The sequence below is a fragment of the Camponotus floridanus genome, unplaced genomic scaffold, assembly GCF_003227725.1.
Source record: "Camponotus floridanus strain SB8 unplaced genomic scaffold, Cflo_v7.5 scaffold197, whole genome shotgun sequence".
In the NCBI taxonomy this organism is placed as follows: Eukaryota; Metazoa; Arthropoda; class Insecta; order Hymenoptera; family Formicidae; genus Camponotus; species Camponotus floridanus.
This window is the reverse complement of record NW_020229322.1, coordinates 151,446-179,369: the sequence shown is the minus strand read 5'-3', so window position 1 is coordinate 179,369 and position 27,924 is coordinate 151,446. Positions and strand designations below refer to the sequence as shown.

At 33.1% G+C, this 27,924-nt stretch overlaps 1 protein-coding gene across 3 annotated transcripts in view; it reads right to left on the bottom strand.

The window, feature by feature from the left end:
• The window catches only part of LOC105253091 (tubulin polyglutamylase TTLL5), a 134,589-nt gene that overhangs the window by 82,885 nt on the left and 23,780 nt on the right, over positions 1-27,924 (bottom strand). For all 3 annotated transcript variants that reach the window (XM_025407941.1, XM_025407942.1, XM_025407943.1), the window contains exon 2: positions 7,857-7,940. In XM_025407941.1, the coding sequence (XP_025263726.1) occupies positions 7,857-7,940 (84 nt within the window). The remainder of the gene's footprint in view (positions 1-7,856; positions 7,941-27,924) is intronic.

Here is a 27,924-nt window from a genome sequence, read left to right as displayed (position 1 = left end):
AAATTGCTTGTAAGTTAATTGTAGTAATCGTCTCAGTTATTGTCGTTTTATTTTTTGGTGGATAACATGCTAATTTTGCTTGTTAAATTTTATAATAGGACACATATTGATTTGTGCCACTTTCGATGCATGTTCCTCTCAAATGTATGTATTGTGACTTAGATAGATTTAGACTGAGAAATAAAGCTAAACATTTCTCTTTTGAGTATAAAGAAATTTCTATTCGATTTTCACAAAAATCTCTCACTCTTTTAGCTTCATTTGGATTTTTTATAAGAAAATCCAATATTTTTGCCATCTGTGGAGCCATCACTTAATAATTTTTGTTTTGCGGCATAAAGAAGGACTTCTGTTGGATTAGATTCACGCAAATCTTCGTTCGCCTCCGTTTATGTCTTTCAGTAACTTCATTAAAAGATTTATTACATAATAAGGAAGTAGTGCGCGCAGACTTGTATGAACATTCAGGTTGTTTGACATTATCTGGAATTTGAAATTCTTTATTAAGCCACGAATTATTATTCTTTTCGAAAAGTTCTAATATTCTACGTGATTTATTCCATCTTGTAGAAGCGTTGAAACAAAATGATCGTAAATATGTTTTGATTTTTTCGGAATTTTCAGATTCTGATAAATTAATATTTAATTTTTGAACGACGAAATCGAACAATTGTTCTGTATAAGTTATAGTAGAATGTAAATTTTTTAAGAAAAAGAATAAATCTTTATTTGTTAATGTCGCCATCAGTAATCACAAAGAAATCTGGATATCGATAAAAAATAAAAGTGCAGAAAAGATTTGTACCTCATATAATATAAATTATTAATTTATAATATAATATAAATTTATATAATTAAAATATAAACCAGATGACAAACGAAAATAATCAGATAATACTCAACACAGCAGTGAATCGTCTATCTCTTTCGATTATATAATTTAGTGAATAAAATTCACTATCGAGAAAACAATCTATAAGCGTGCCACCTAGCAATTGTTACATGAATTATACTACTAAACATTTATTCATTATACTACTAACATTTTATTTATACTACTAAACATTTATCGCGTGAATCTAATCCAACAGAAATCCTTCTTTATGCCGAAAACAAAAATTATTAAGTGCTGGTTCCACAGACATGACAAAAATATTAGATTATCTTATAAAAAATCCAAATGAAGCTAAAAGAGTGAGAGATTTTTGTGAAAATCGAATAGAAATTTCTTTATACTCCAAAGAGAAATGTTTAGCTTTATTTTTTAGTCTAAATCTATCTAAATCACAATACATACATTTGAAAGAAACATGCATCGAAAGTGGCACAAATCAATGTGTTCTATTATAAAATTCAACAAGCACAATTAGCATGTTATCCGTCAAAAAATGAAATGACAATAACTGAGACGATTGTTTCAATTGAATTACAAGTAGTTTTAGATCTTACGCGAGTGAAAAATTACTTACAATCTGTGAACAAAATTTAGGCAGCCATATAAACTTGAAATTAATTTGCAAATGGAGAATGATGGAATTTTTAATCAAAGCGCTTATAAATAGAAATTTCAAAATAAAAATGTAACGGATGCGGATGATACTATTGACTACTTTTGCTCTTATTAAATTAATGAATGATATGATGTTGTATGAAAATTCAAATCCATCAACTTTATATTAAAATCAATGAACTTAGTATTGTCGTCCGATAAAAGTCGAATTCGTTCATGAAAATCCAGAAATTAAAAAAAAACAAAAAAAAACAAAAAACGAAAGAATACAAAAAGAAACAACAAAACTATTACTCACAAAATGTGATAATATTGTTGTAAATTACGAAATGTTGTTCACCATGGTTGATTGGTAAAATGTGTGTAGCTTTATAAGATATAAGTATTATCTTGTTCCACATGTTACCTTTGAGGAAAAATCTACTGAGATGAATGATATCAACAAAGTACTTCATAAGACTATTGATGTCAATGCATATAATTGCGGAATATCTTCACGGAAGTCTTGACGCAAGACCGTGCAATCTTCTTGCATAATATATTGGTTATCAGTAATGTTGACGCGGTATTTATATAAATTTTTAAAAATTGTTGTTTAATACAATATTGCATACAACAATTATTTAAATTGGTTAGGTATACACTTCATAATTATGTGTGCATAATTATTTTCGATCTAGTTGTTATATTTAATTGTTATATCGTTCTTACAAGTGTGATGTCCGCTCTTTCCTATGTTTCGACCCACTGTGCGACGCGACGACCGACGTCAAGCAGGTCAGGTTAGTACTAGTGCCTCTAGCGCTGCCAAACATAAACGTGTAGCATTATGCGCGAGACATGAGACGCTACCGTGTCTTATAATCAGCTGCAGCTTTCGCATTGTGAATGCGATAGTTTGGAAAATCCAAAATCGAGTGTGTAATTAATAATTAAATGTGTTAACCGTTTATTAAACTCGTACTGTAACCATTGGTAAATTCCTTCTTTTATCAATCGTGAGTGATTAAGTGCGCGAGTAAATTTATAAAAGTGTCGATGAAAGAAAAAACTTCGCTTATTTGACGATGTGTCAGACTGCGTGTTGAAGAAACGACGTCTCATCGACGACGATTATTATCGTGTAACACACTGGGCACTGCTATTTATCAGCAGTAGAAGGATCTCAAGTATTAAGGTAAGAAGTAAGGTAAGAGTGAGTGAGTGAGAGAGAAAGAGAGAGATAGAACGGTGCATGTGTGGATACGCGTGCATAAATAAATCACACACGCGCGCGTACACACACACACTGATTGTTACACTGATCGTGTGCAGCAATCAGCTGATCGCGTCGAGCGCCCCACATGATCGCCTGTATCGGACGGTGAGTTGCGCCGTCCATGTCTACCTCTTGTACTCGTTCCGTAATTCGAAAACTATTATTTTTAGTAATTTAAAAATTAAGCCTCGTAGAAAATTTTGGTAAAGGGAAAATCGTCTTAGAATTCATTCAAGAATGAATTTGATATTTTAAAGACGCATGCTTGTTCTGAATCACCCTGTATATATATATATATGTATATATATATATATATATATATATATATATGTACAATGTTCTTAATATCAGTCTATAATGTCTAAGAAAAACGTTAAAAATTGTCAAACTTTAACTTGTTTTACTGCATATTCTGAAAATTAATGTCATTCCCTATTTTTTTCTGCGGAAAATTACTTAGGACAACTTCCTTTATAACATATCCAAGCGGCGATAAAATCGATGTAATTTTTTATGCATTCTTATTAAAAAGAATTTATAAAATATTTCGAAATCTTACTAATTATAATAAAAATAAAATTAGATGAAAATAAGATTATTTAATGCGACAAAAATTAGGAAATTATACTTGGAAAAGTTCAAAGTACCTTCTGATCTTAATACTTAATCCAAAATCACATTCATATGTCCATCTGTTACTCGGTTAACTTTTGTTTTAACATTTGCCTCTAAAATATTGTTTTCGAAATATTTTTCCTTTTGGTACTTTTTGAAATCTCTTTATATACAGGGTGTCAATTAAGTCCCGGGACGGCTGAATATTTTCTCATGTAAGGTATTTTTGAAAAAGGTCAAGGTCATTTCTGAAGTAATTTTCAACGAGGAATTCAACGGTGACCTTCAATTTGACCTTGAGCTTGACCTTCAAGGTTATTTGAAGGTCAAAGTGTTTTTTTTAAATAGGAACCCCTATTTTTGATTGTATATTCTTATAGCTGACCTCGAGAGCTTTCCAAAACACTATAATAAAATATTTTTCCCTCAAGCATTTATCGAGTTATAATGCTTCAAATCATTTCTTAATTTTACATAAACCGTAAAATATCTTGTAAAATATTCACTTTTCGATTATTTTACCTTAATACTTTTATGTACAAAATAATGAGAGGAATCAATTGGCGTAAAGAAAACATATAGTTGTTTTTAAGAAAAAATATGTAATTTGCAATTAACAATTCCATATTTTTTCTTAAAAACAACTGTATGTTTTCTTTAAACCAATTGATTCCTCTCATTATTTTGTACATAAAAGTATTAAGGTAAAATAATCGAAAAGTGAATATTTTACAAGATATTTTACGGTTTATGTAAAATTAAGAAATGATTTGAAGCATTATAACTCGATAAATGCTTGAGGGAAAAATATTTTATTATAGTGTTTTGGAAAGCTCTCGAGGTCAGCTATAAGAATATACAATCAAAAATAGGGGTTCCTATTTAAAAAAAACACTTTGACCTTCAAATAACCTTGAAGGTCAAGCTCAAGGTCAAATTGAAGGTCACCGTTGAATTCCTCGTTGAAAATTACTTCAGAAATGACCTTGACCTTTTTCAAAAATACCTTACATGAGAAAATATTCAGCCGTCCCGGGACTTAATTGACACCCTGTATATGATGTGTAATAATCGTATCATTTTTCACGTGCGGATTAAATCGAATAGGAAAGCCACTGTTTTGCGATAATTAATAAGAAATAAAATTTTTGAAAATCGACTAATTCGCACAAACATAAACGTGTGGAGAGAAAGGATGCAATCATTACCGGATTGTGTGTATGTATGTGTATATATTTATTGCATATATGTGCATGTTTGCATACATATATTATGTATGTTATATACAGGGTGTTCGTCAATTTTTGATCTTGACGAAATAAGAAAGTAGATTGGCTCAAATTAAGAAAGAAGGACCTCTATTGTTTTGTGATCGTCGCAATAATTAATGAAAAATTACTAGGACTGTGAATTAATTTTGAGGGATTTACAATAGATGGCGTAACTTGCTATATCGCATCGGACACTTCTGTAACTATATTCATGTCAACGCTCTGTCATTAGGCTTTACTTTTTATTATGTGTTATTTTGCTGAAGTGTAAATAACATATTTTTTCTCAGCTCCGAAGATGTCGAATTACGAGCCAACAAAACCATTTGCGGGAAGTTTTACTTTTCCTGTTTAATTCAAAGAAAAGTGCTGCTGAAAGTCATCGAGTGCTGTTGGAAACTTACGGTATACATACTCCATCGATAAAAATGTGTGAGTATCGGTTTCGACGTTTTAGAAGTAGTGATTTCGATAGTTGACAAAGCACGCCCTAGTCAACCGAAAAAGTGCGAAGATGAGGAATTGGAAGCATTACTCGACCAAAATTCATGTCAAACGCAATATAAACTTGCTGAATCGTTGAATGTTGATCGCACAACAGTTTCCAAACGTTTAAATGCACTCGGTATAATTCAAAAGCAAGGAAATTGTGGGTGCTATACGAATTGTAGCCGAGAGATTGAACGGCGATTTTTCACGTGCGAACAATTGCTTCAACGGCAAAAAAGAAAGAGTTTTTTGCATCGTATCATCACTGGCGATGAAAAATGGTTACGCTACGATAATCCTAAGCGTAGAAAATCGTGGGGTTTGTCTGGTCATGCATCAACATCGACGGCAGGGCCGAATATTCATGATTCGAAGCTCATGCTCTGTATTTGATGGAACCAGCTTGGTGTTGTGTACTATGAAATGCTTCAACCGAATGAAACCATCACTGGTGAACGCTACTGAACACAATTGATGCATTTGATCCGTGCATTGAAGGAAAAACGGTCACAATTCGAGCAAAGGCGATAAAGTAATTTTACAACATGACAATGCTTGACTACATGTTGCTCGTGTAATCAAAAAATACTTAGAAACGCTGAAATGGGATGTTTCACCCGCTATATTCACCAGATATTGCTCCATTGGATTACTACTTGTTCCGATTTATGGAACACGGCCTGGCTAAGCAGCGCTTCCAATCTTACAAAGATACGAAAAATTGGATCGATTGGTGGACAGCATCAAAAGAAGAGTTGTTCTTTCTAGAGAACCTCTAGGAGAGAGAATGGACAACTGATCAAGCTTTTTCATGATTGGCTGGCAGAAAATGTATCAATTTTAGCTATTGCGACGCCAATGCAAAATATGATGACACACAAATAGGTTAATATATGTGTGTCATGTATGTCCTATTTGTGTGTCATCATATTTTGCATTGGCGTCGCAATAGCTAAAATTGATACATTTTCTGCCAGCCAATCATGAAAAAGCTTGATCACATGTCACATGATCAGTTGTCCATTCTCTCTCCTAGAGGTTCTCTAGTTCTTTCGACGCGGAATCCGTATGCTGCCAGAAAGATGGGAAAAAGTAGTGGCTAGCGATGGACAATACTTTGAAAAATAATAATGTACACAATTTTTCACAATAAAGCCTTGAATTTACAAAAAAATCCCTCAAAATTAATTCACAGTTCTAGTAAATAAAGAAGATCGGCCAATCTGCGTGAGTAGAAGCGCGCGGCGACGAGAGTCGTTCTACTGTAATCTGATACTACGAGCGTGGCAAAGCGATGGATGGGTCGCTCTTCGAGATATGATGGTGGTTTGCAATATATCGCAATACCGCGCCGAAAAATGACCCGTCCTTTTAATGGCGCGAAAATGATGCGCTATCATTTCCATACCACCTTGCGGTAGATAGCATGGTGCGCTTTTTTTATAGTTGTTTCTCCCATAGGCCTATTCTACTCTCAATTTGAAAATTATTCAAAATGCCATTACTATACTCTGAATGTATCTTAAATGTAAAAAATTGATGGTGACAGTACTTTTATTGATTCGTGGTTGAAAATCCCTCGATAAAATGTATTGTACACGTTGATAATGATACGTTGATAAAATGCTTCAAAAATCCTTTCTTTATCTCGTACACGAAGGCGCACTGCTGGACGGTTATCCCGATATTATGCACGACACCCAGTTTCACATAATTATTGCACAACACGTAAAATTGTACAGACACATGGTTTTCGCACGCCCGGAAAATGATTCCATGTAAATTGCGACCGCACGAAAAGTATTTTCTCCCGCTAGTCCGTATGCTACAATCATATCCGTATATTCTTGTAGAGTATACTTCATTTTCACTGTTAATTTACTACGCGAACACGAGATTTTTATTAAAACGTCTTAGCTCTCGCACGCTGTTACTAGACTGCATACGCCAGCAGCACGCAACTACAGCTGAGCGGACATGTGAGTGTAAGCGTACGTGTGAGTTCGACGCCTTCGCACTATGATTACACTCACATGTCCGCTCAGCTGTAATTACGTGCTGCTGGTGTATGCAGTCTGGCAACAGCGTACGAGAGCTAAGACGTTTTAATAAAAATCAACGTATGCAATACATTTTATCGGGGGATTTTCAACGGATCAATTTTTGTAAAGGTACTGTCACCATCAATTTTTTACATTTAAGACACATTCAGCGTATAGTAATGGCATTTTGAATAATTTTCAAATTGAGAGTGGAATAGGCCTATGGGAAAAACCACTATAAAAAAAGCGCACCATGCTATCTACTGCAAGGTGATGGGGTAATGATAGCGCATCATTTTCTCGCCATTAAAAGGACGGATCATTTTTCGGCGCGGTATTGCAATATATTGCAAACCACCATCATGTCTCGAAGAGCGACCCGCCCACCGCTTCGCCGCGCTCGCAGTATCAGACAGTGGGACGACTCTCGTCCACGCGCGCTTCTACTCACGCAGATTGGCCGATCTTCTTTATTTAATTTTTCGTTATTATTGCGACAATCACAAAACAATGAAAGGTCCTTACTTCTTAATTTAAGCCAATTTACTTCCTTATTTCGTTAAGGTCGAAAATTGACGGACACCCTGTATATTAACAAATGTGCGCGTGTATGCATAGATATTTAAATAAAATTAGATAGTTTATTATAGTTCTTAATTATATCAACTTACTTAAAACATAATACAGGTGGCTTCTTTCCATTTGATCCGTTCAATAACCATTCATTGTTTTGTGTATTTCTTGTATTTGATGTGCTGTAAAATAAATATTTATAAATTATTAAATATGACTTTTTTTCTTTTTTTATCAAAGTATCGCATTTATTTTTATTACAAAATCAAATATCAAATGTTTCTTATCTGCATTCCTATATCGTTATATTACCTATTATATCAATAAATAAAAAAATTAAATTTAAGGTAAAAAATCAATATATAAAAATAAATCATTAGTAAGTTGTACTTTCAAAAAAGATTAAGAAAACGTTAAATTTGTGCGTGCATTTAAAAAATTATTGTTTAAAAAAGATATTACTTTAATATATATTGATTAGATACTGTTTTAATGTATACTAATTAAACTTGCTTTTCTTACAAAAAAAAATGATAATATCAAAATTGTAGTAATTATAATAAATTAAGAATAATAAAATAAGAAAAAATTATATTATACTATAGAATTAAATTCTTTTATTATTTATTGTAATATTAAAATTATTCTATATTTAAAATGTAATAAATTAATAAGTAGATAAAGAAATTAGGCTCTGTAATGTATTAAACAACAATTCGAGAAAAGGGCGATTAAGAGCCACCGCGGATGGTAGTGCGTAAAATTTTTTTAAAGATTAGTAATTCGCGAAAATTAAAATGCGTGAAAGACATATGCATATATTTTACTTGGTGCATTAACCAAGATATAGATTCTTAATTCGAGAATACTATAAGACCCCTCTTTACTCCCCCCTGAAGAGACGTAGTCGAGAAAAATATCAGGATGAATCCAATCCCGGTAATTTTTTCGCACTAGCACGTCAGAATTTTGAGATATCTTAACCTAAATGTGCAAAAATAGCCTATTTTGGGCATATTTGAGGTTATGTAGCATGAACAAATGGGATTTTTCTTTATTACCGTATTCGTCATCAGAAAGTATCATTCTTCCCCTCCAAATAGCGTTTTCGATCGCCCTGATACGATTCCTAGTTGCTGAGATATTGCATTTTAAATTTGAAACGATATCATTGCTAACGATAGTGTACAGAATACCATTACAGGAATCATTAAATGTAGAAAATTTGCGATATCTTGATAGTGTTTGACAGCGTTTGAAATAACCAAGTCTATTGAAGAAGAGCTTACGAAATCAATCACAACTCATGAGTCCGAATCCTTGAAACCCAGATCCCATGAATCAAAATATCATGAATGCAAAGTTTTAGATTCAATCCAGATCTCAAATCCAGTGAAATTAAATATGAGCTCAGAATATTTCAGCCGTGAACCCTTAACCCTGTAACCTAAATCCTTATGCCTCTAATTCATTGGAACCGAACATTGAAACTAAATCTTTATGCCTCTAATTCATTGGAACCGAACATTGAAACTTTGAAACTTGAACTTTGGAACTCTAATCTCTCGACTTTGAATTCTTTGTCCCTCGACTCTCAAACACGCAACTCTGAAAAATTGAATCTGTAAGCTTTGATCGTAAAAACTCTCAATCCTTAGAGTCAGGCTCTCCAATTTCGATGCCTAAACTCTGAACCCTTTGAATCTGAGCCACCGAACTCAGAAGATACCTGGGAGCAACGGTTCACTGCCAAGCATCCAGCCGGTTAAGACAAGACAGCGTAGGATCCGACCAGCTAAGGCAAGACAATGTGGCGTCCGGCCAGCTAAGGCAAGACAATGTAGCGTCCGGCCAGCTAAGGCAAGACAATGTGGCGTCCGGCCAGTTAAGGTAAAACTGTGTATATTTTCTGAACCTTAAATTCTGAGTAACATATGAACTCCGAACCTTCAACTAGAATTTCTTGATTGCTTCGTTTTCTTTTGGAAACAAGTTCTTATTTCCTCAAAAGATCTTCTTTGAGACTTACGACTGTGATCATTCATTGTAGATTCGTTTCTCTTAAGAGACCAGCAGTAATCCGCCATCTTGTAGACATGCCACCTACCTTGATAGTGCCTCTCTTTCACTTCGAAATCTTGGTGGAAGCGTTCACCATGTTCCTCGCTAAAGGCACCAAGATTTTTCAAACAAAAATCTAAATAAGAGAATAGAAAATGTTTTCATGTTCATCAAGCAACCTAAGTTCTCGAAGTTCTTAAGCATAGATGAAACAATTTCTTTATAATTGTGGTCTCTGTTATTACCCAAAAAGTTCTCAATCACACATTTGAAACTTAGCCAAGTTTTTTTCTCAGTATCAGTCATAGTCGGAGTAAAACTGTCATCTTTCATCAACAACCGAATGTCTGGACCGACAAATACTCCTTCATGTATCTTAGCATCTGACAGATGTCGAAATTTGGATTGTAAATACTGAAAACATTTGCCCTGTTTATCTAATGCCTTGACAAACTGCTTCATTAAACCCAATTTAATATGAAGCGGGGGCAGCAATATTTTTTTTGGATCAACGAGATGTTTATTTGTTACATTCATTGATCCCTCAATAAAATTGACTCTTGCTGGCCAAAGTTTTGGAACCCAATGTTTGTCACAAGCACGACTATCTCACTCGCAAAGAAAGCAAGGATACTTGATAAAACCCGATTGTAAACCTAACATCATATTAATCACTTTAAAGTCAGCACAAAGAAGCCAGTTATGTTTGTTATAATCAATCTTCTCGAGAAGATACTTTAAAGTTTTATACGATTCGTTCAATGTAGTAAAGTGAGCGAGTGGAATCGCGGCATATCTATTACCATTATGCAGTAAGACTGCTTTGAGACTCGCTTTTGAGGAATCTATAAATAACCGCCACTTGTCTGCATCATATAAATCAGGTTTGAATTTATTGATGAGTCCTCTAACATCTTTACAATAAACAAGGTCCTCGTCTTGCGTGAAATATTCCAAATAAGCATTTTCCCTATTACGGTATACAGAAATTTTAGTTCTGGGTAATAACATATTTCTTTCTTGGAGTCTTGAGGCTAATACCTCAGACGAATCTTTTGGATGACCCAAATCACGCACATTGAGATGATCTTGACCAAATAAAATGGGATTGTTGGAAGATGATGGATCTTCAAAGTCACTATCTTCTTCGTATTTGATTTCAACAGTCTCCATTTCATCAAATGTGATTGAGCTTTCTGCTTTGTTCTGCTGGGTCTCGCAATTTTGAAGTAGATACCACCATTTTACCCTTCTTAACTGACGTGACAGAGCTTACAATCGCATAAATTATTTTATTTTTATTCTTTGCATTGTATTGCAGGAACAGAAGAAGCAATCATTGGCCTGATTTGAGGGCTCCCGCCAAAATGTTGGTTCCAAGATGGTTTCTGAAAATTGGTTTCTCTCGTTTCGTCGATTTAACATTACTTTGCATGAATTACAAACACATTTTGGAACCCATGACTTGTTCAAGTTTTTCATTGGTATTTTAAAGCACTCGCGATATTTACTTTTTATATCATCATTGATTGATTTACGAAGATGAGCGACTTCATACTGGCCACATATATAGCAAAATGTATTGACTTTTTCATGACATGGAAACCTTGATGACATGTTGAGACGATGGAAACTACAACGTTGCTTGAACTACAACTTGATTAAAACTTTTGGGAATACTTGGATACAGTTTATAAGACAGCAATGGTCATGAATGCAACTAATAGAAAATGCTCGCGATAAAAATTACTCCACGAGAAGAAGATGGTGAAACACTATTTGGAAATACCCGGAACAATGTACTTTCAATAGCAGTCGTGATAATGACTGATGTATGGCTATATTGAAAAGATCTCTATTCAATAGATATTACTATAATAAAAAAACTCTTCGAGAAAACGTGAGACAATTTACTGTGAATAACAGCTGTGATAACGACTGATTGATTAACTGCATCGAATGAAATGTCACTCGACAATTTGTGACACAAACAATTCGATCTTATATATTCAAATCCCGCTTTCTTGAACCCTATACCTTATAAGTTGTAGTCTTGATTCTTATACCTCAAGCCGCCGAGATGAAAGTACCAAACTCCGAACCTTTACAAGATGCAGGGTTTGAGACTTTGAAGTTTGCGATTAAAGGCTTTGAGTCTCAGTCAAGAGCTCATGAGTCACAGTTCTATAGGTTCTACGTCCACGATTAAGTCCTTTCAGATGCTATTGTTATTAAGATATCGCGAGTTCTCTACTTTTTATGTTCCTGTAATGGTATCCTACACTACTGCTATCGTTAGCAATGATATCGTTTCAAATTCAAAGTGCAATATCTCAGCAACTAGGAATCGTATCAGGGCGATCGAAAACGCTATTTGGAGGGGAAGAATGATACTTTCTGATGACGAATACGATAATAAAGAAAAATCCTATTTGTTCAGGTTAAGGGGTCACGTGAAATATTCTGAGCTCATATTTAATTTCACTGGATTTGAGATGGATTGAATCTAAAACTTTGCATTCATGATATTTTGATTCATGGGATCTGGGTTTCAAGGGATTCGGACTCATGAGTTGTGATTGATTTCGTAAGCTCTTCTTCAATAGACTTGGTTATTTCAAACGCTGTCGTAAAACACTATCAAGATATCGCAAATTTTCTACATTTAATGATTCCTGTAATGGTATTCTGTACACTATCGTTAGCAATGATATCGTTTCAAATTTAAAGTGCAATATCTCAGCAACTAGGAATCGTATCAGGGCAATCGAAAACGCTATTTGGAGGGGAAGAATGATACTTTTTGATGACGAATACGGTAATAAAGAAAAATCCCATTTGTTCATGCTACATAACCTCAAATATGTCCAAAATAGGCCTTTTTTCACTTTTAGGTTAAGATATCTCAAAATTCTGACATGCTAGGGCGAAAAAATCACCGGGATTGAATTCAGCGCACGAAAAACCTTTGAAATAACCTTGTCTGGTCTCTGGGTCTAAAAATATTTTCTTTTTATAGACCTGTGTTATTTTGACATTTTATATACTAATTATTAATACTAACTATTATATACTATAATTATTAACTATTATACAGAGTGTACCACCTAGAAGTGGCCACCCCCTTTTATCTTTTAAACTAAAAGAGATAGACCATAACAAATATATATGAAATTAAATGGCTTTAACTGAACTTTATTGTGAGCATAGTGATTACAAAATTTATCTGTATTAAAGAACGGAGAGATATGTATAATTTTTTTTATAATAATGTAGATATTTTGATATCATAAAAGTTGTAGCGCTGTTTGAACGAATATAACGATGCATGATTTAATGTAAATATTTTACATATTATACGAGATTTTCCAGTTTGAAATATCGTGGGCGACGTCCACCATTTCATTTTCGGCTCTGCGATATAGCCAACTTCTGACTCGTGCATTAGAGGTTGACATATGTCATGTTGTCATTTAATCATGATACTCAGTCAGTTAAAAGATAAAATGGGGTGGCCACTTCTAGGTGGTGCACCCTGTATACTACTGTATTCCAATGCGCTGATTACGAATGTGACAATGAAAATTGGCAATAAAATCATCTTCAAGAATGAAGAAAAATAGCTTTTTTGTATTATATTTTGTATTATATATATATATATATATATATATATATATATTATATATATATATATATATATTTTTCATTATCTTATAAATATTGATTGTAAATTTATGATTTTAATAGAAAAAGTTTCAAACAAAAAGTTATATTTCTCTTAAAAATGTAACTTTTGTTCTATATATTATTACTAAAAGTGGTAATTATAATTTTCTCGTAAAAGCAGTATTTTACGAGAAAAATGCAAATTAATATTTTGGATGTTTTTCTGACTGAGGCATTTTTGTGTAATTCTGCATGGATTTGTAATTTTCGCTAAAGAAGGTCTCCAAACCAAATTCTTTTTTATTTAATTTTTCATCATAATAGATTTGGGTTAGATTATATCTTTCGGAAGTGGAGTTCCCTCGTAGAAAGGAACCAGAATCTGTACACGTGTACTTTTCATATGAAGCGAGGTTCATCCTATTTCTCGGACACGGATTGGATTATATTATATCTAGGGTTGGGAAATAATTCGCATTACTTGAAACGCCGTTACCGTTTTAGTTACTTTTTTGGTAACGGTCTGGTAGCGGCGTTACATTTTTTTATAACTGTAATTGTAACGATAACGTAGTTACATTTTTTTAGTAACGATAATGAATTTAACAGTTACTTTTATCGTTACTTTTCATATTTTGAAAATACTTATAACATCGTATTTCTGTCATATTCAATTTTTAGTCATCGACCGACATTCACATAAAATTCGATAATATTTCGGATGAAATTTAAAAAGTAGTTTAAGGCTCAATGTATAAAAAATAAAATTCAAAAGAAATATTACGGGTCGATGAGCCAGAATCGCGTATCATGTGGCGACAAACTAAAAGATAGCACCTATACGTTATTTTGGCAAGGATGGACAATATAACAGAAATAACGTATGAATTAAGTGCAAATTTATTAACATAAAATCAAACGTTTCTACCCGTATCGGGCTCTCTTCAGTGAAAAAATTTTTTAAAAATGGTAGTAAACGATAAAGTTGAGCAGAATCTAAGTTTAAGACATATAAATTAATATATAAAATTTGCAAGTGTGAAATAAGAACAACATCTCAGTAAGTCTGCGTACGCGTGCAGACATGGCGCTCATAAAAATTATAACGGAGTGTGAATTGCGTATACAATAATATAATAAGTCTGTAGACATAACGCTCAAAAATTGTTACCATAAAATGAAGAATTGTCAAAAGAAATTTATTGTTTAAAGTATCTATATAACAAAATCAAAGACATTGAAAAACGTCTTTTTGAATGCTTACCACATGATTTAGTAACTAATTTTTTTGAACTAAATAGACAGAGACTCACCTCCTATAGTATAAAAAACAACTCGATCAAGAAGTTTGACAATTTGAAATTAAAATACAACAATTGTGTACATCCTTTTTCAAACATTGACAGGTCTAAGTGGTTTGTGAACATCAGCAGTAAAGACATACCTGACACGGTTTCTGACTTGTTGAGCTTGGGTGAAAATTTTGCATTACCTATCCAACAGGAACAAAAAATGATCGCACAAATTACGTGTTGGACGTGGTTAAAAATTTCGAAGTAAATAGCAATATTTTGCCCACTGATTCTATTGAACCAACCAGGATGGTGGAAAGAAATCTATGGAAAATATTTCCGTGGCAAATATTTTCCATAGATTTCTTTCCACCAAGAAACATATCACCTATTGTGACAGACATATCCTCAACTCGTACGCGGTCTCTAGGAAGTTTTTACGGGATAACAATAAAGATATTATGGTCACGAGAGCCGACAAAGGTCAGACTACCGTAGTTATGGACAAAAAAGATTATCTTGTCGTGCTGTTGGGTGATCAAACCACTTATAAGGAGTTGAAAAAGGATCCTTTGAAAAAATTAACCAGTAAGACGAATGGGTTAGTCAAATCATGGCTCAATAACAACTTGATAAATGAGTTGACATATAGGCATTTAAATTGCACTAACGGCAATTTACCGCGTTGTTATGGTCTGCCGAAGATCCATAAGGATGATTTTCCGTTGAGAATTATTGTATCTGCTCTGGGAAGCCCGGTATATAATATCTCCAGTTACATCCATAACATTCTATATAAATCTATAAAGAAACCGAATTCCTACATCAAAGATGGTTGGTCATTCGTTGATAATATTAAGAACACAGTTATCAACGATAACAATGTTATGATCTCGCTGGATGTAACTTCTTTATTTACAAACGTCCCCAAAGATTTAGTTATAAACGCCATAAAAAAGTGATGGGACGATATTTCAAAAAACACTAAATTTAACTTATCTCAATTTTTATTTGCAATAGAAATGATTTTAGACTCAACTTGCTTTTCATTCAACGGACGTTTTTATGAACAGATTTTCGGCACTCCTATTCTCCGCTGTCACCTATCCTGGCTGATATGATGATCTTAAGACACAATGCTTAGACTCATTGGATTTTACTGTTCCCACTTACTATAGATTTGTAGACGATGTTTTTGCGATAGTGCCACGCAAGGGAATGGAAAAAATTTTAATGAATTTTAATAATTATCATGAGCGATTGAGATTCACTTACGAGATGGAAGTTGATTCATCGATTCGTTTTTTGAATGTAAAAATCATTCGATCGGGAAATAGGCTTATCACCAACTGGTTTAAGAAACCTACATGGTCTGGGAGGTATATTAATTATTATTCAAACCACCCGTTAAAATACAAAATTAACACTATTTATAATTTGGTAGACCATGCTATTTTATTATCTAATGACTGCTTCCGACAAGAAAACATCAAGCTAGTACATGACACTTTAATCAATAATTGTTTCCCTGAACATATTATACATAGACACATTCAGAAAAGAATTAATTTTTTAAATAATCGTGACCTTAATGATACTGTTGACGTGAATCTCACTCGTTCAGATAAGACTCAATTTATTACAATACCATATGTGGAGAATTCGAGTCATGACTTGTACCGCCTTTTGCGGAATAGCGGCTTTAACGTCGTCTACAAAATAACAAAAAAACTAAATAATTTAATTAGACGCGGTAAAGATTCCTTACATAACAATGATAAGACAAGTGTAGTATACAAATTAAACTGCAAAGATTGCAATTTATCATACATCAGGCAAACAAAAAGACATTTACGTACATGAATGAAAGAACATTGTAATAATATAAAGCTACACGAATCTAATCATTCGGTCATTAGTAAGCATAGATTGGAATCCAGACACGATTTCGACTGGTTGAAACCCAATATCTTGCATAATGAAAAATATGTACGAAAGAGAGAAATTGCTGAGATGTTTTTCATCAAGAAATTTAATAATTTAATCAACCTACAGAAAGACACAGATAGTTTAAACAATATTTACGACAAAGTAATAAAAGTCACGTAGTTCAGTTTTCATATCGTTATTGTTTAGTCTCTTAACGAAGTCTCTCACAGACGCATTAATTTCTCTCGAATTCAAATTTAGTTAAAAATAACGTGTTTTTTTAATGTGACTTGTGCAATTTACAAGATTATCATTCATGCCGTCTCCTAATTTTTATTACATCGGTATACTAAAATTGTTATAATTTAATTCGTTGAGCGTACTATATATTTAAACCGTTAATTAATTCAGTATCTTTTATAATTCTTCCAGTGTATACTTGATAAGGACCACAACCATATGGTCGAAACGTCGTACTAATAAATCAATTTCTGGCTAGTTTGGTCGATTATATTTCTTTGATCCCTTTATTTATTGGATTAGCGACATCAAAATATTCATAACCTTGAAATTTTGCTTTGAGAGATGTCTGTGAAGCTGACACAACAATCTACGATTTTCAAAAAAATACTAAGAGTTCTGATAGCACTTTTCATAGTTCTACAGTTCCTGATGAAATTAAAGAATTCCGCATTCCTTATATTAAAATCGAAATCGTAAAAATGTCGTGCTAACTTTGCGAATCTAGCAAGACTCTTCTCTCTAAAGAATCAAAACGCGTTGACTATTATTTTTAACAAGAGTTCCTAATAATTCTGCTATAATTCAGCCAATATATACAATTTCAGACCGATATTTCAATAATTAATATTTTTTATGAATTTTTAATGTCCTCGACCAGCATCGACACTTAGTAAAAATGCTGATAATTCTAAGTAGTTTTAACGGCAGTTCTGGACAGTTCTATAAAAGTTCTATTCTTTAGAAACATTTTTCAAGCAGAGAGATTTTTAAAATAATTATTTATAAAATAGTAAACGGTCGGAACTCTGCGTAAAAATGTTTCTAAAGGATAGAACTTTTATAGAACTGTCTAAAATTGCCGTTAAAACTAGGCAAAATCATTAGCACGACATATTTTCACTAATCGTCGTGCTAGTCAAGAACATTAAAAATTCATAAAAAATTATTAATTTTTGGAATATCGATCTAAAATTACATATATAGACTGAATTATAGCAGAACTATCGGGAACTTTTGCTAAAAATAATATTCAACGCGTTTTGGTTCTTTAGAGAGAAGAGTATCGTGCTAGATTCGCGAAGTTAGCACGACATTTTTTCGATTCCGATTTTTTAATATAAAAAATATGAAACTCTTTTTAATTTTTATCAGTAACTATAGAACTATGAAAAGTGCTATCAGAACTCTTAGTATTTTTTTGAAATTCGTAGATTGTCGCACCAGCTTCACTTCTGGAGCGATTAATGACATCATTGGTCAATCACAGTTATTTCATTCGTCTGAGGAATGGATGTGATTGATCAGTTTTTATGTTTGACGTAATATCGGACGGGAGCACAAAAAGAATGCAAATTTAACTGTATTTATAAATTTAATGAAAATTAAAATTTTTTTATCTTTTTCATGTGAAGTTACATGTTAAATGTTTTAAAATCTATATCTCTTTAAATTTTTTACAGTTTTGTAAATTTAAAATAAAGAATTTGTTACTTTTATATTAATATTTTAATAAAAAATATTTTAAATTTACAAAATATTACCAAAGTAAATTTTTTATTTAATTCTATCTTGTTTTAACATTAAAAGTAACGAGAAAAGTAACGAATCGTTACTTTTGAAGTAACGATAACGGTAACTAGTTACTTTTAAAAATAAGTAACTAATAACGGTAACGAGTTATTTTTTTTACTCGGTAACGAGTAACGGTAACGACTTTTAAAAAATAACTTTCCCATCCTTAGTTATATCTTTCGGAAGTGCAGCTCTCCGTAGAGGTGGCGGAATTCACTGTATTCATGCATGTACTTTTCATACGAAGCGAGATTCATTCCATCTCTCGGATATGAGATGAGTTAGGTTATAGGTTTCAGAAATGGAGCTCCCCGTAGATGAGCAAAATTCATTGTATCTATGCATACTTTCCATGCGAAGATTAGGTTAATAACGCACTTCAAAATAGTTGATAGGCTTAAAAAATTTAATGATCTTATTAAAAAAAATAGCAATCTTAAATTGCGTTTTTCTCGTAAAATACTGCTTTTAAAGTATGCTTTTAACGAATAGGACATATAAATTAAGTTTTAAGAGAGGTATAACTTTTATTTAACTCTTTCTATTAAAATATTTATTAAAATAATGAAAAAAAATATACAAAAAACCTATTTTTTTTATTTTGATTCTGAGAGAAGATAACTTTGTTGCCAATTTTTATTGTTATATTCATAATCAATAATATCAATAATATCAATAATATCAATAATATTGGATTCTCGCTCGTTAACCAAATGGGCATATAGACACGTCTCCTCTCACATACATCCCTATTCTTTCCTATATCCCTTTTCTGGAGGGCCTGCTTGCCATGGTCCTACTTAGGGTCCATCTGTTATTGGGGTTATCACAATAAGGATTATTATTTACTGGGATCTTGAAGGATGTGGTCACTCTACGGCATTATGCTCATTGGTGCCGTTTCTTACAAAAGGCTACATATCGAAAGCTCCTGCATACATCTCTACCCTTTCTGGATATCAATAATATAAATACATTAGTATGCAAAATTTGACAATCGGGGATATACACTTTTCGGAACTTTATCCGTATATTTCAATATAATTATCAAATTTAAAAAAAAATATTTTGTGATAAAAAATAAGGTAATTATTTACTTATATAGACCACCTTCCGATTTCAATAATTCTCACATATGTTATCAAGATCATCATTCTAAGTAATGTTGTGAAGGTTTTAGTCGGCGATCATTATTTATTAAAAATATTGTTCAGGATTCGCCCTGAATTTTAAGCGAAAATATCACCCCCGGTAATACTGGCGCATTCCGTGCGCGCCAAAGCGAACTCGCGAAATAATTCCGTACGGTGTTTTTTCAACATCAGCCAGGATCCGCGCGATCGCGGATGAATACATGATTCTGGCCAATTAGGCAATCGGAAAATCACGCGATTCTACGTGCCTAAACCGGATAGGCTCAAATCGGATCATCCGATGCGCCATCAAATCCTTATTATCCAGGGAAAAGGCTCTCTCCCGAGCAGTCTTTTTCTAGTTCATATCCGAGCGATTACGAGGCATTGCGCGAAAGTTAAAGCGAAACCATTGTCAGATTAGAGCGACGAGAACCGAGATTTGCAAGCGCGTTGAAACAGTGTAACGTGCCAAACGCGATTATCTTTAATCGACGACTTTATATAAAATATCGCGACGGATCTACGGACACTTTAGTGAACGATAACCGATTCCGTTCAACACGTGAACGTTCTGAGCGCGAATGCCGGGATTCGTCTGAGCGCCTCCACTCTAAGCCAGAGGTGGAGCCTGTCTCTCCTTGAGCCTCCGTTCATTTGTCGAACATTGGAAAGTGCGGTCTCGCTCGCTCTCACGCGAACTGTGGAAAGTACGGTCTCGCTTGCGCTCACAAGACAGCCCGATAGAGCGCTGTCTCTCTCTATCTCGCGCGTGCAGCCGTGGAAAGTGCAGTCTCGCTCGCTCTCAGACAGACAGCCCGATAGAGCGCTGTCTCTCTCTATTTCGCGTCCAAGCATGTGTAGTGCGGTCTCGCTCGCTCTCATACAGACAGCCCGATAAAGCGCTGTCTCTCTCTATTTCGCGTCGAACCGTGTGTAGCGCGGTCTCGCTCGCTCTCATACAGACAGCCCGATAGAGCGCTGTCTCTCTCAGTTTCGCGTCGAACCGTGAATAGTGCGGTCTCGCTCGCAATCACGCGGACCGTTGAAAAAGTGCCGTCTCGCTCGTTCATACAGACAGCCCGATAGAGCGCTGTCTCTCTCAGTTTCGCGTCGAACCGTGAATAGTGCGGTCTCGCTCGCAATCATGCGGACGGCTGAAAGAGTGCCGTCTCGCTCGTTCATACAGACAGCCCGATAGAGCGCTGTCTCTCTTAATTTCGCGTCGAACCGTGTGTAGTGCGGTCTCGCTCGCTTTCATACAGACAGCCCGATAGAGCGCTGTCTCTCTCAGTTTCGTGCGTGCACCCGTGAATAGTGCGGTCTCGCTCGATCTCGCGAACGGCCGATAGACCGCCGTTTCGCTCACTCTCGCAGATAGCTGATATAACGCTGTCTCTCTCTATCTCGTGCGTACAACCGTGAATTGTGCGATCTCGCTCGCTCTCACGCGAACAGCTGATCACGCGTTGTATCGTATAATCAGTGAACAATTGTATAGTGCGATTTCGCCGACCGAGTACGAACCTCTATGTGCGCAAATATCCGAAATAAAGTCGGACGCATCGAAAGCTCATAAACTCTGTACATATCGTAATTCTGAGCAATAAACTTATCGCCACTCTTGTGTGGATGTCACTGTGTTCTAATCAAACGAGCAATTTAACGTTGTTTCATCCCGTCACTTATCCACTTCGAAATCACGTTTCTTTGCAAACTCGCGATACCCTCTCGGGTGTATCCCGGCAAAACAACATTGCATTTCACAAGTGCGATTCCGAACAGATATAAACAAAAGAAATCTGAAGTTCATTAATATTATATCGACAGATATAAACAAAAGAAATTTGAAGTTCATTAATATTATATCGAAAGAAAAGTCAATTGTTACATAATTCCACATAGATTTGTAATTTTCTATGCAAAGTGAAGTGTATCCCGCATCACAAACACAGGTTGGGTTAAGTTATATCTTCTGAAAGTGGAGCCCCCCGCATCATACAGGAACACACTGTACCTACGTCTGTACTTCCTAAGATAAAGCAAAATTTACTCTTAATGAAGGTCAAGATTAAATGAACTTTGCTTTATCTTGAAAAGTATATGCGTAAACAATGTGTTCCGTCCACCTGCGGGGAGTTACACTTTCAGGAGATAACCTAACCCAACCTGTATTTGTGATGCGGGATACACTTCACTTACGTATAACATTTTTCGCGCACAAATAATTTAATAACTCATTATATTTTGTTGTTAAAGTAAGAAACTCGTAGAACTTCTGTTAACTGTACAATAATTTGTCTTGTACTAACTCACCTTTTCTTAAATATTTTCGAAGTCATAAGAAATATCAAAAATATAGAAGCCTATCATCGTTCCACTACCTGATCTCAATATAAGAAAGATGAACAATGTCAAATGACAATATAGTTTATATATGGTATCATAAAATTGCATATTATTCATTAAATATTTTTTGTTTATAACTTTTTAATAAACAATGATCGCCGATAAAACCTTCACAACATTATTCATATCAGAGTGATGATTTTGATAACATATGTAAGAATTATTGAAATCGGGAGATGATCCGTGTAAGTAAATAATTACCAAAAATAATTCTCTTAAAACATAATATGTACTATTCAAAACATTTTTAAATAAAATAATATATATTATTATATTTAAAAAATATATATTCAAATATTATAATATATATTTAAATATTTAAATATAATATTTATTATATTTAATAATATTTAATATAATATAATATTTTTATTTTATAATATAATATTTTAAACTTTTTTTTTATAATATTTAATATAATGATATTTATTATATTTAAAAAATATATATATTCAAATATTTAAATATATAATACAATTATATTGCACTTTATTGGATAAAAAATAATTTTAACATTAAAACATATTATAATAAAAAAATTAAATTCTATAGTTTACATAATTTTACTAAATTGTTGCAATTTTTTTTATTCATTCATTTTGATGATCATTCTTCTCGTAGAAAAAGCTAGTTTAACTAATAAAACGTACATTAAAATCTTAATACATAATGTCATTTGAATATTCTATATTTATATCAAATATATGTATAATGAATATAAAGGGTATCCCTGAGCAAGAGCTCACGTACTTGTGAGAAGGTAGAGCGCAGTAAATTAAATAAAGAAATCCTATTCCATGTAATGATTTTTGTAATAATAATCAAAATATTAATTATTGGAATCGAACGAATGAGAGAAGCGCTCGACCGCTCGAGCTATAGCACGGCCCATCGTGTCAGACATTGCCTGCCGGCGCACGGCAAGGGAAGAGACAGCGCGCCGCTACCCGTGGTTACCGCCATCGCCATTTTCACGTTTTTCGAAAAAATACCGATATCTCATATACCAATGAATTTCAACAAAATATCGGAAAGGCGGCGTAGCTCGGATGGTAGAGTCCGAGACTATTATTTATGCTGTATGTTCAAGGTTCGATCCTACTCCGTCGAACTTTTTTTTAATTTTTAAAAATTTTTTTTCATAATGCAACCTGTAATATTAAAATATAATTATTTTGATAAATTTTGTGTTTGTTTTTAATTTGCACTATTAAATTTTTTTAAACTTAAAATCTATTTGATATATTTCGATATAAAATGAAATATAAAGTGCCATTATTATAAATATAAATTAATATAAACATTAATAGGACATATAATTATTTAAATAGGTATAATTTAAAGGTATAATTGAATAAAATAAAATTACAAATACAAAAAATTGTATTTTTTTATTTCTTATCACTACCTACACTCTTTCTAGATCGAGTACAATTGTTTGGATGATATTACCATCATCAATTAAGTGCTCCTGTCTTTTCTCCCAAGATTAAATATTGCATGGTTTGCTTTAAAATTATTAGAAAAAAGTTAATTTTCTCAAATGTTAATGATATCTATTTTCTGACTACATTTAAAAAAGAATTATATGTGTCGCGAGGTTTCTTTTATAAAATGTGCATGGAAATACATCATTTGTTTCAACTGTTTTTATGATAAATATCACCCAAACAATTGTACTCGATCTAGAAAGAATGTAGTTGTAGTGATAATGAATAAAAAAATACAATTTTTTGCATTTATAATTTTATTTTATTAAATTATACCTTTATTTAAATAATTATAGTGTCCTATTAACGTTCATATTAATTTATATTTATAATAATGGCGTTTTATATTTCATTTTATATCGAAATATTATTTTATTTTATTTTTTATTTATTGTTCTTAATCCGTGCCTTACGATGATATTACCGTGGCTTTGGACTTCCAGTTTTACGGAGCTTTACAAGTTTTGTTTTGTATTCATTAACGTATAAAATATAAAATATAAATTGTGATATAATATATAAAAATAAAAATAGAAATAGAAATAGAATAAAATATAATATATAAATTGTATAGAGTGTAAGGTGTAGGTTGTACTTAAATGAGATAAAATAAAATCTAAAATCTAAAATCTAAAATCTAAAATCTAAAATCTAAAATCTAAAATCTAAAATCTAAAATCTAAAATCTAAAATCCAAAATCTAAAATCTAAGATCAAAAAAATTCAATAAAAGGCTTAAAGGACCAGCGCAATGGTGTAAAGAAGCAAAAAAACGGTTATTAATGTAATACATCCAATAAAATATTTATTAAATATAAGTAACAAACGCTGCGTTTCGATCCAATTCGGATCCTTTTCAATGTCGAATCGCGAAATAACAGTAAAAACATAAAAATAAAATCAAATCAAATTAGAAGTCATTAGTAATAATAAACGGAAAGACGTAAAACAAAATAAATAATAATAAAAGAGTCAAAAAGTCGAGATAAATTAACGCAAAATAACGGACAATTTACAACGGACAAAGAAGCGCAACGCATTGACAAGCAAACCCATATTGCAAAATCTCCATGTGCCATGAAAAAGCAAGCTACTCCCCTCAATGACACATGCCGAAAGGAAAAACCATGCAATCAGGCCCATATACATCCCAATAAAAGCCGTCAAAGATGCATAGGTCGATGACCAGCCGAAAATGCAGTGAGGCCCAACGTGCATTGATTAAATCTTAATTATGGTGGCTTTCTACAAAAAAGAAAATGACAAAAAATTTTTAAAAAAAAATATAGACTCCCTAAAAAACATAGGAAGCACGAAAAACAGAATCAAATTGTCAAAATTTGGAAAGTTATATATAAAAAAAATAAAAAATAAAGTAATGAGAAACAAAATACGATGGAGAAAAATATAACGTAAAACACTTAAAAACAATTAAATATGCGTACCCGTTAGTAAAATAAAAGTAAGAAAACTAAGAATATCATACGAAGGGAGAGCACGATAGGCACAATGTAAACTTCCCTGTCAATAGCGTTGAACTGAGAGATGTGACACGGAGTTCTTAGACAAGATTTATTTGCCAATTATCAAGAAGTTCTCACATTGAGTTTCTTTGACATTTTTCCGCTTATCATTTCCTTATCCTTTCCTTTGATGATGTTGCTCTCTCTTTTTTCCCCCTCCTTTTTGGGGCTCGCCTCTCTGCGTTCTCACATCTCTCAGTTCAACGCTATTGACAGGGAAGTTTACGTTGTGCCTATCGTGCTCTCCCTTCGTATGATATTCTTAGTTTTCTTACTTTTATTTTACTAACGGGTACGCATATTTAATTGTTTTTAAGTGTTTTATGTTATATTTTTCTCCATCGTATTTTGTTTCTCATTACTTTTTTATTTTTTATTTTTTTTTTATATATAACTTTCCAAATTTTGACAATTTGATTCTGTTTTTCGTGCTTCCTATGTTTTTTAGGGAGTCTATATTTTTTTTTTAAATATTTTGTCATTTTCTTTTTTATAGAAAGCCACCATAATTAAGATTTAATCAATGCACGTTGGGCCTCACTGCATTTTCGGCTGGTCATCGACCTATGCATCTTTGACGGCTTTTATTGGGATGTATATGGGCCTGATTGCATGGTTTTTCCTTTCGGCATGTGTCATTGAGGGAAGTAGCTTGCTTTTTCATGGCACACGGAGATTTTGCAATATGGGTTTGCTTGCCAATGCGTTGCGCTTCTTTGTCCGTTGTAAATTGTCCGTTATTTTGCGTTAATTTATCTCGACTTTTTGACTCTTTTATTATTATTTATTTTGTTTTGCGTCTTTCCGTTTGTTATTACTAATGACTTCTAATTTGATTTGATTTTATTTTTATGTTTTTACTGTTATTTCGCGATTCGACATTGAAAAGGATCCGAATTGGATCGAAACGCAGCGTTTGTCACTTATATTTAATAAATATTTTATTACATTAATATAACCGTTTTTTCGCTTTTTTACACCATTGCGCTGGTCCTTTAAGCCTTTTATTGAATTTTTTTTATTTTATCTTATGGACCTTTATTTAATTGTTTTTATTCTAAAATCTAAGATCTAAAATCTAGGCTTTAGCGTAACAGGCAGGGAAAAGTAATATAAAATATTAGTAGTATAGCTAGAAGACTTCTAACCCAAGTTCTCTTAGAGGGGGTGAGACGCAAGGGGAACCGCGGCGCGGGTGAATGATGTCACGCGAGGAGAATGGAGATCCGCGGAAAGAAGACAGTGCAAAGGTGTGAGAAATATAGCGCTATGTGTGGGAAAAAGATAGCGTTAAGTAAGTGAAGAGGATGGCGTCAAGGATGGCGTCAAGGAGAGACAAGGACAATGCATTGTAAGATGGCGCATAGGTAAAAGGAGGATGACGCAAAGGTGAGTGAGTGAATGATAGCGACGAGCATATGAAAGAGAGAGAACGATAATAATGACGAGAATAATGACGCGAGAATAATGACGAGTATGATAGAGACAATGATAAAGACTTATAATTAGCGCAAGAGAGATAGTGTAAGGAATGGGAGCGCAAGGGAAAGGTGAGTAAATAAATACATTTTTTCAATCAAAATACTAAATATACATTTATTAAAGTGTGTCAATATCTTTTTTGTGTCATAGCGCATGCGAGAGAGATTATTATACTTATTCTATTTGAGCGCGAAAGAACAACTACATATGTTGATACGCGAGAGAAAGAGATAGCGCGAAAGAACAATGACGCGTGCTGAAGATAGCGAGACTTATGATTAACACGCGAGAGAGAGAACGCAACGAAGATATCGCCAGACTTACAACTAGCGCGCGAGAGAGAGATAGCGCAAGGGATGGGAGCAAAGGGAAAGGCGTGTAAATAATTGAAATTTCTTTCAATTAAAAATATAAAATTTATGAAAATATATTATGCATTTGTGTGTATATGTTTAATAATAAAATAATAATAATAATATAAAAATATAAAATTTAATGTAAAGAAAATATATATGAGGGGGATGATGTGCCGGACTAAGAGGGGAAGGCCGCTCCTGGAACAAAAAAAAAGACATACATTTGAATAGTTTTTAATAATTTATTTTAGGATACTTTTTGATGTATAAAATGTAAGTTACAATGTTATCCACGACTCATCTTTATATTGGACAATATGCTCAATTTATAATTTTACGCAGATTTAGATTCATATATCTGTTTATTCTCTCGCCAGTCATTCATATACTTTCGTAAACTTTGAAATTAAACATAATAATTGTGAATGTTTTAAATTTATTACTCATTGGCAAAAATATTTTTACCTTCAATGTTTCCAAGTCTTACCAAGTCTAGCATATAATAAATAGTCTCGTGCACATCTTCTTTGAATTTGCCTGGTAATTCAAAATTTTTATATAGTCTATTTCCAAAATATCGTAATGTAGTGTGATTAGGATCTTCTTCGTAGATACATGAACTTACATCACATTTTTCAAGTTCCGCACAAAAATTTCGAGATTGGAGAAATCTCTTCAACGAATTTGTGCGGGGTTGTTTCAAGCCGAGCTCTTGATGTCTTATAAACTGAACGATTGAAGTTTCAAAATTCTTCTTTGAAAGTTGTTTCCACTCATACTGAAGTAATTTTTCATCATCACTAGTCCGAAAATCGAAATCAGGTTTCTTATTGGATGATTCTTCCTTCGCATACAATTTCCTCCATTTCGCTCTCCTCTCACCCTTAATCTCAATTCTTTTCGCCACAACTGGATCCATCCAATCATCATCCGTTTCATCGTTGATGATAGTAACGTCTTCTTCATTATAAGATACCAACGAAACACAAGACACACGAAACACAAAAGAA